The sequence below is a fragment of the Arachis hypogaea genome, chromosome 18, assembly GCF_003086295.3.
Source record: "Arachis hypogaea cultivar Tifrunner chromosome 18, arahy.Tifrunner.gnm2.J5K5, whole genome shotgun sequence".
In the NCBI taxonomy this organism is placed as follows: Eukaryota; Viridiplantae; Streptophyta; class Magnoliopsida; order Fabales; family Fabaceae; genus Arachis; species Arachis hypogaea.
In genome coordinates, this window is record NC_092053.1 from 121,298,350 (window position 1) to 121,308,608 (window position 10,259).

Consider the following 10,259-nt stretch of genomic DNA (forward strand, 5'->3'; position numbering starts at 1 on the left):
GTCCAATTTAGATCTAGGACCATTTTATTCATTGAAGTAGTAAAATTCGAATTGACCAATCAAACCCATCGAGAGCCGGCCAAACTCGGTTTGAACCGAATCCGTGGGTGACCACGCGCCTGGTAATGTCACGCTGATATTAGCACTTGTATTCATAGTTATCAAATCCAGACCGGACCGGCCGGTTCAACTGAAAAATTGGCAAACCGAATTTTGAACCGGTCCAGATTAACAATTTAACCGAATAAGCATACGAACCGATCAAATTCGGAAAACCCGATCAAATCCGGTCTAATCTGAGAATCAAACCGGACCGGTTACTCAAATTTCAAAAATTTGATGCATATGCCAGCACTGGGGTTCGAACTTGAATCAGTCAAGTTATAAAAGGAGGCTGCTACCGCTAAGACAAGCTTACTTTTTTGTGTTATATTCTATCTTTTTATGAATATATTATTAACTATTAGATATATCCTAATTAATAATTTATATATTAATTCTTTTAGTCATGCAAATTTAATATATTTTTTATCTTTTTGTTCTAATGAATAGTGTTCATATTAATTTAATTTATTTTTATTTTATATTTACTCTTTCTTAGATTAATTATTTTTAATTATATCATTATTAAAATAAAAATTAAACTTTGTTAAATATCTATAAATTAAAAAAAAATAAGCAAAATTTTTTTTTATTAATCATGACATATTTTTGTTACTGATAATTATATAACATCTATTAATATTAATATTTTTTAACATATATTTGAATAATGTAATAGATACTAATTAATTAATGAATTAGAAAATAAGTTAATTTGATATAAAAAAATTATATAATTATTTAATTATGACCGGATCAACCGATTGAACCAGTAATCCACCGGTTGAACCAATGACTCAGTGACCCAATAACTTGGCCGGGTCGATTATCGGTTCGGTTCTAATAACTATGCTTGTATTATGCTTGCCACTAGGCTAGTACATAATGTATCATCTAAGATATTGTATTTTATATCAATCCCGCTACGTTACCAACAGCATTTCTGCTAATTTCTGCCAACTCTTATTTATAACTGTGTTTAATAGAAGTGTCTTTATGGATGTATCTAATAAAAATATTTTTTTATAGCTGTGTTTAATAGAAATATCTTTATAGATATATTTTTTAGATGTGTCTTTTTATATATGTGTTTAAAATATAATAATTAATCATTATTGACAATAAATTAACAGATAATATGTTAGTACCCTATATTTTTTCATATATATAATACGTAAAGTTGATTAAATTATATCATAAATATAAAAAACAAAAAATATCCTTTTATTAATAACTAACTTATTTTATTTATTTATTTATTATTATTATTATTATTATTATTATTATTATTATTATTATTTAGTCTAAATCTAATTTCAATAAAATACTTGAGGTGAAAAATTTTAATTTGATACAAACATACAAAAACAAAACTAAAAAAATACTTATCTTATGAAAAAAAGAAAGATAGAATTTTATATAATTATTTAATTATATCGATCAAGTGAATAAATTCAATTAATGACTCAATAGTTGAATCAATAATTTATTAATTCAATAGTTTAACTGGTTTGATTTTAACAATTATATATCTTTACTCTAACAGTTAACTCAACAGGACTTTAAATATAAAAAATAAAAAATATTATTTTATTAATAACTAATATATTTTATTTATTTATTTATTTATATTATTATTATTATTATCTCTAAATCTATTTTCAATAAAATACTTGAGATAAAAATTTTTAATTTAATACAAACATATAAAAACAGAACTAAAAAACACTTATTATATGAAAAAGAAAAAGAAAAAAATAAAATTTTATATAATTATTTAATTATGTACTCACTTCAACCAATAATTCAAGGGTTGAATCAATAATTCGATAATTTAATATTCCAATTAGTTTGATCACTGATTCAATTACTATCTCTTTACTCCAAAAGCTAACTCAACGGGACTTTGCTTTCCTATACAAAAATATATGATTGTATGATAAACCTTTTTGTTTGTACAGATATATATCAGGTAAAAAAAATTGGCTAAAATTTTATAGTAATTGTTTTTAAGGTTTTAAAAACAAATCGGTCATCAAATTGATGGAATTAGAAATTCAAAAGTTTAAGTATTCAACAGAAATTAAACTAGATTTAATAAAATAATATATTTATATATATTATATATAAATTAAAAATTAAATATATTTTGTGTGTTTTGTTATTTTTAAACCAATTAATTGCTAAAAAATAAATCGATTCATCCACTTTGTTGGTTTTTTAGGTTTTTGCATTGATTGGTTCGTGCTAATCGATTTTTACATATTGAATGGGATTGATCTGCTGGTCGGTTTTGATTAACCAGTTTAAACCAACTAATTTAATTTTCAGAACCATGATTTTTTTCATTCTGGAAGGAGAAAAAATGAGTCAAACAAATCAACTGTTTAACTCGTTTAAAATACAGAAAAAATTGTCCTTTTGACTCATCACTTGTGTCGAGTCGATTCCAACCCAGCATCCATCTTCTAAGGTTTGAAACAATAGTTTCAACTGCAACTTTTGTGCAAATTGCAGTGATGCCATGTATGCCTTCAATTATGGCTAGCTTGTTAATTTAGTCTCCTTTGTAAGAAGTATTTCATCATGTGTATCGTAGTTCTATGTGTTTCAATGTTTTTGGTTATTAATTTCAATTATGAAATTGATTTTAGTCACTAATCTCAATCATAAAATATGTACATGATGATTGAGATCAATAGCTAAAACCAGAGGAACATTTGAAATTATGGTTCACCTCTCTTGAGCTTTATGAACTACTGCTACAATGGGCATGAGAATATGTAGTTAAAAAATCAAAGAAGGAAATCATGAGAGATGAAGGCTTAGGTTTGATGACATAATTGTTTATTTTGTATTACGTATTGGGTTCCATGAAAAGGCACTATATTAGTGCATTACAGTGAATGGTACATTATTAAAAAGAAAAGAAAAAGCATTACACTGCACGCAGCATCATAATAGATGAATTCAAAGACCACCACCAGCAGCAGTGGCACCGGTAAATCCTTGACCCACACCTGCACCAACTGCAGCTCCACTGGCAGCACTGCTGAATCCTAACCCGCTTGCAGGTTCTGATACGACAACAAAATTTGTTCCAACTGCTCCAACTCCAGCTCCTAACCCGCTTGCAGGTTCTGATACGACAACAAAATTTCTTCCAACTGCTCCAACTCCAGATCCTAACCCGCTTGCAGGTTCTGATACGATAAAACCACCGCTTGCAGGTTCTGATACGATAACATAGTTTCTTCCAACTGCTCCACCTTCATTCCCACTTGCTCCAACTCCAGAGACTACTTCGTCTTCTTTCAAGTTTCGACATTCTGCTATCCCTATCACCAAAACAAATATCATTACAACTGCACCCACATTCTTATGTGCTTTCCCCATCTTATCTTATCTTTCAACAAATAGATATTCCCCAAAGCACTTGCTTTGATTTTTGCTTCTAGTTAGAAATAAATTAAAGCTTGGCAAGCAGCTATTTATAGAGGGGAAAAAGAAACGGACAGATCTACTAGACTACTACCAATACATGCCGTTAATGCAATACGTACACTTATAATAATTGATAAATATCAAGTAAACTTGCATGGCCGAAAGATTGGAAAATTTTCAGAAATAAATTAAAAAAATTATTTATTTTTCAATTATTTATTTTTCAATATAAATATTTTTATTTTTATTTTTTAAAATATGTTTTTTTTTTTTTTTAAGTTAGAGCAAATTTGTTCGTTACATCGACGAATTCTCACCCACTGCATCACATCAGCGAACTTCATGCAAAAATACAGAGTTCGTCCAGGGGGCATGACGAATTTCATGTATGTTGAGTATAAAATTGCTAAGTGATCTCTCTATTTTTTCACTTTTCACCCGCAGCAAACTCTTCCTCATTTTTACTCTCTCTCTCTTTTTCACTCTTACCCTCTTTTCTCAAGATTTTTTCCGTAGGTTAAATTTTAAGTAAGTCATCTAACCTATTTTTTTATTTTTAAATTATATTATTTTTATATAATTAGTTTAGAATAGAATTTTTTATATAATTAGTTAGCATTAGATAATATTAAACTTATAATTATATAGACTTAATAATTAAAAATGTGAAGTTTATTATTTAAAATAATTTATTTAAAAATATAAAGATAATAATTTAGAATTAATTATTAAAAAAATATAAGGATAATTATTTTTAGATATTTACTTAAAAATATAGGAATAATTATTCAGGGTTACTATTTAAAAATTTTTGTAGCCGGTTGCCTTGAGATTTAACCATTCTTGCATGATTGTACTACTAGATGTGTCGTGCTATGGACTTTAGGCAGCGAAATTTGAATGGATGCGGAGGGTTACTTCTATCATGGACATATCATCGCATCCTCAGTTGTCTACCCTCTAGTTTTGAACAGCGAAAATTTCGTTGATGGAGAGGTATATCATGTATTTAGGAAGTGTATTTTTTATTTTATGTAAGTTAGTGTAAATAAGTATTTATTGTTGTGTGAATTTTAATCCTACAATGTATGATAAGTGGGTGGGTTACGAGCCGCGCAATAACACTGCGGAGATTAGACTTTGATCTTGGAGATAGATTCTGAACAACATCAGTATTTATCTGGTATGTGATAAGTGTTAACAAGAAAGTTAAATATGTTGTTAAGTCTCAGCATTTCTCTGGTATGTGATAAGTGTTAACAAGAAAGTTAAATATGTTGTTATGTCGAATGAATTTTTTAATTTAGAGATATTTAACAACATTTAATATTTTTTAATAATTATGTAAAATTAAAAAATAATTAATTTAAGTGAATAAATATAAAATAAAAATTCAATTAAATTAAATATAAAAACTACTCGTTAGAATAAAAAGACAAAAGGATAAGAAGATTTTAAATTTTATATGACTAAAAGAGTTAAGAAAATAAATTTATTAATTAGGATATATCTAATAAGTTATAATATATTTATAAAAAGACATCTATAATATTAAAGAGCATCTTAGCCTGTTGGTTGCAAGATCTTTTATGTTCTAATAGTTCGAGGTTCGAACTCTAATAGTAACACGAATTTTTGACGTGACTAAATTTGTTAAAAGACCTTTTGTATATTAAAACGTCGTTCACTTCTATCAAATATATGTAATAGATTTTTTTGATCATTTTCATGTGTTGTTGACCAATCACATGTACTATAAAATTTTTAACGTCATCACATCTCTTACTTTATTCGGCAAGTATACAAAAGTCGATTGTGCAAAACTAAACACAAAAGATCCATCTTGATCAAACACAATTTCATAATTATAATAGATTGATAATAATTGTATTTCAGACATTATACGAAGGATAGTAATGAAAAGTATAAAAGAAGAAAGGTATATGTAGACGTGAAAAAAAGAAATTTGGTGCATAGAAATTTATGTTACGCTTCGAAACAAGTTTACCGCTGGGAAAGACGAACTTCATATAGTTCGCCGATGTAGTGGGCAAATTTCATAAAAATCAGCAAATTTGTCCATGCACTGAACAAACTTGCTCCAACTTAAAAAAAGCGTATTTCAAAAAATAAAGATGAAATTATTTATTGTGGAAAATAAATAAATTTTTTAAATTATTAAAAAAAAAAATTTTTAAGATTATTATTATTTATTTTATTTATAATTATTAGCCGGTGAGTTCATAATGTCATGCCCCAACGTAAACATCAACTACTTCAATAAGTACCATTATTATTGAAGAAAGTTAAGTAGTATTGTTTACTACATACAGTAATTAATTGCTAATAAAAGTATAAAACTATCGAAATGATAACTATTGGCAACGTTATGTTGAATTAGTAAACAAAAAGTAGTACGTATATTCTTGCCATATATTTAGGTTAAAGTTATAGCTAGATTTAATTAACTTTCTTCTAAAAGCTAAGGAGTAGTTTAATTTTCACATCCAAATTAAATTTGATCTCATTCAATTTTTTGGAAGAGTGGAATCCAATAAAAGTGAATTTTCCGAAAATTTATTTAATGTTAAGTTATACTATAGATTAGCAAAACTAAAGAATTGATTTACTTTGCTTATTAATATATAAATGATAAAACTGACTTATATGCTTAAAGTATAGATGGATTTCTAATAGATCGAAATGATTCATGTACATAGCAGGTAAAAATAGTGAATGCTGGTTGTTGGAGTTGATGTGTCAAGATCAAGGAGTAAAATTGTAAGTGGCCATAAGATCTCCACAAGTAACCGGGAAATACAATTATGATTTCATGAAAAAGGCTCGTATTATAATTTTATGCGTATAATATTTATAATTATATATTTATTGTATATAATATTATTCAATTATTCATATAATAATTAAAAAATATATAATAGAATAATTTTAGATTATTTAAAATTAATATTTTATTATTTTTTTAGGCTGCATTTATTTACTAAGATAGAACACTGAAACAGAAACATAAACACACAAAATTATATTTGACAGATAAAATATGAATATTGTGTATATTTTAATTTGTATTCATTCTAATAGAAAGAGCACAAAAATACTAACAAATGACATAATTTATTTTTTATTTTTTTTATTATTTATTATTTCTTTATAATTATATTTTTTATTATTATATTTTTTTATTCAAAATTTTTTAATAAAAAATAAAAATAAATTAAATTTTTATAATTTTTTGTTCTACTCTATTATTAAATAAAATATGAAAATACTAAATTTTAAATTTTTATCTTTTTATGTCTTGTTTTCATAATTAATATTTTGGCTTATTCTATTTATATAAAAAAACACAGTCTTAAATATTTATCTTATTTATTATTTTATATATGTATTTGGTCTTGTTATCCATAATTGGCAAGCATTATTGTCCCACCATGCGGACGAATTAGTTTTAGGAAAGGAAAGGTTTAGCGGCAGCAACTTTTGTGTTTTGTAGCCAATACTTAACCATTAAAAAAAAAGTGAATAATCTTTTACCATTAGATATAATCTCACATCTTTAAAAAGACTATTAATGGCCAATTGATGGTTACAAAACATAAAAATTGCTGTCCCCCTAACATTCTTCTTAGGAAAGAAAAAGTCTAGGGGCCAGTAACTTTGTTAAATTCTGGCTAGCATATAACCAGTAAAAAAAAGAGAGTTATTGGATAAAATTTCATACCAATCTCACACCATTAAAACCATTATTCATGGTTATTTGATGGTTACAAATCATAAAAATTAATGTCCCTAGCATTCCTCTTAGTTTTAATTCCAAAACTATTTCTTGTAATTTGCATGTGAGATTTATTATTTTCAGTCAGCATCGGACGTTCACAATTTCACATATCATAATAACTTGTCGTGTTTAAGTGTTTAGCTATTTTTATTTTTTTTTCTTTTGGTATGGAGAAACATAGCATTCCTAGCTAATAGGCATACATCAACGAAGCAGATACGGAATCCGTTTGGTTATTTACTTATTTAAAACTTAGAGAAAATGTCTGTTCTTGGTTTTTTGGTTTACGGATATTTAATTTTTTTAAATTTAAAAATATATTTAAATTTTTAATTTTTTAAAATATAGACTCATTGATTTATGGGTCTAAATGTCTATTTTATTTTATTTTAAATTTTTTTATGTATACATCTATATCAATTATATTAGTATAATAAGAGTTATATTTAATTTTATTATTAAGTCTAACAGATCAAAGTAAATATAAAAGATGAATATGTCAAAATTTAAAAAAAATAAAAAATTTAAATATATTTTTAATTTTTTAAAAATTTAAATATTCGCAAGTCAAAAAATTAAAAACCTATTTATCTTTTTTTATAAAACTTAAAAAATAAGCTAAACCATTGTCACAAAAAGCGCTCTATATATATATATATATAATGAAAATCTATAATATATAATCTCTATTTCTATGCTGTATATAATAAGACAAAAGAATTTGATCTCTATTTTTTTTTAAAAAATATCCTTTGTAATATAATTTATAAAAAATATTATTTTTGAAATTTAAACTCAGGATCCTTTGTTAAATTTTAAATTATTTACCATCTCAACTAATTTAATTTTTATTATCTTTATATATATATATATATATATATATATATATATATATAAAAGATAAGAGTAAATTAATAGTCACGTTAGTGCCTATTAATACACAAATATATTTAACCTGGCTTCGATTTAAATGATCTCAAAACATTTTAAGTTTTTATTAATCTTACTAAAAGAATAAATTTTACAACTTTTAATAATTTCACAAAACAGATTTATTACACATTCAAATAATATTGTTATCTAAGTTCAACTAAGTAGACCTAGCACCAACAATAATCACTCTCATTAAAAAGAGTCTGATTACACTCGCACACATCATTCTTCTAAATAAGTCATTTACATTTACGCGCAGGACTTTACACTATCGTCGTCGTCTTCTTCTTCTTCTTCGCGTTCCTCCTCCTTCTTACTCCTTTTCCTTCTCCTTCTCCTTCTTCTTCTTCGTGTATTTTATCCTCATCGTCATTCTTTTGTTGCTGTTGTTATTGCAGTAGAAGGTGAGGAGAAAGAGTTTTAAATTGTGCAGGACAACGAGTCCAAATGCACCTTAATTCACTCAGAAATGAATCAAAATTATATAATGATTGCGACACAATTAACTCAGAAATTAGAAGTTACATAATTGATTGCAACACAATTAACTCAGAAATGAACCGAAATTACATAACTCAGAAATGAACCGAAATTACATAATGATTGCGACACAATTAACTCAGAAAGAAAGAGAAGTAGAGAACAATGGTAAAGAATTTGCAGATTCGAAAAGCAATGGATGGTAAAGAGAATTTGACACCACTATGTATTTTGATTTAGCTAACTACTTAATGTCATATAACCAACGTCTAATCTCTACCACAATAATGGTAGAATTTCACTATAATTTTAAAAAAATTAAAAACTTAATCCATCTAAAAATTTTTTAAACTTTTCACTAAATTTATCAATTCCTAAGATCATCTAGCCTAGTTTCACTTAAGTGTTATCCCAACTTAAAAAAAAAAAACTACCTAGATTCATCCACAAGAAAATACTATATCAAAAATGACATAAATAGCTTTTCACAAATCTATCTCTTGCCTTTTTTTCTTTTGATTTTTTTTCTATTTTCTCAAATAATGCCTTTTCTTTTACAAAAAAATTAGAAAGAAAAACATGATTTTTTTTAACGAATAAAAAGTGAAGAACAAGATAAATAGAGAATGTTTTTAGAACCTTCAGTGTATGTGCTCTTTTCTTCGAATCTAAAATCTGCTTGATTTCTACTTTATATGAGAGGCAATGCTTTTAAAGATTTAATCTTACATTATTCTAAAATTTTAGAGGTGTTGCTGTAAAGCTGTTGGAGAATATCCAATCAGTAGTATCTGATGATGAGGAATGCTAGAAGACAGTAGAATTTATGATGTTTAGCCATCAATTAGCTATCATCAATATTTTTAATAGTATAAGATGATATCTAATAGTGTAAGATTAATTATTTTTCTTTTAATGGTTAAGTGTTGGCTAGATTTCAACAAAAGTACTAATTCCCTAGACTTTCTCATAATGATCATATGCTGTTTTTGCACTACTCTTTTTGGTTGCCAAGTGTGTAACCATGATTTAAGAGTAATATTATAATAAAAAGAGTAGTTAGATGAAGAATGAAGATTGTTTGTTTAAAAATAAAAAAAATATTTAAAAAAATAAAAGCATCATATGTAAGGTAACTCTACTTAAAAATTTAGTTATAATCTTCGCTCTTCATTCAATTTCACTCTTTACTAAAACGTAACACGTTATTATCTAATCTACAGAAAAATTAATTTGACTTATGATTATATCTTTTAAAAATTAAAAATTTTTCAAAGATCAATTTAAAAAATAAATTTTAAAAATGAATTTAAGTATTAACTCTTTCAAAAATTCTGCAACTATATAGACAAAGTTCTTCTATTATAGAGAGAGAGAATCTAAAGTAGTTCTTCCTTATTATAGAGAGAGAGAGAATCTACAATTATATTTATGTACGATACATTTGTCTAAAATTTGTATTCAAGTTAATTGATTCTATTTCTCAACTTTCTTTTAGACA

General features: G+C 25.8%; 1 protein-coding gene across 1 annotated transcript; it reads right to left on the bottom strand.

The window, feature by feature from the left end:
• Positions 1–2,932: 2,932 nt before the first annotated feature.
• On the bottom strand, positions 2,933–3,582 carry LOC112772495 (uncharacterized). The gene has a single exon (XM_025817457.3). It carries the CDS (start codon positions 3,496–3,498, stop codon positions 3,073–3,075), a length of 426 nt encoding a protein of 141 aa, XP_025673242.1. The 5' UTR covers positions 3,499–3,582; the 3' UTR covers positions 2,933–3,072.
• Positions 3,583–10,259: the final 6,677 nt, after the last annotated feature.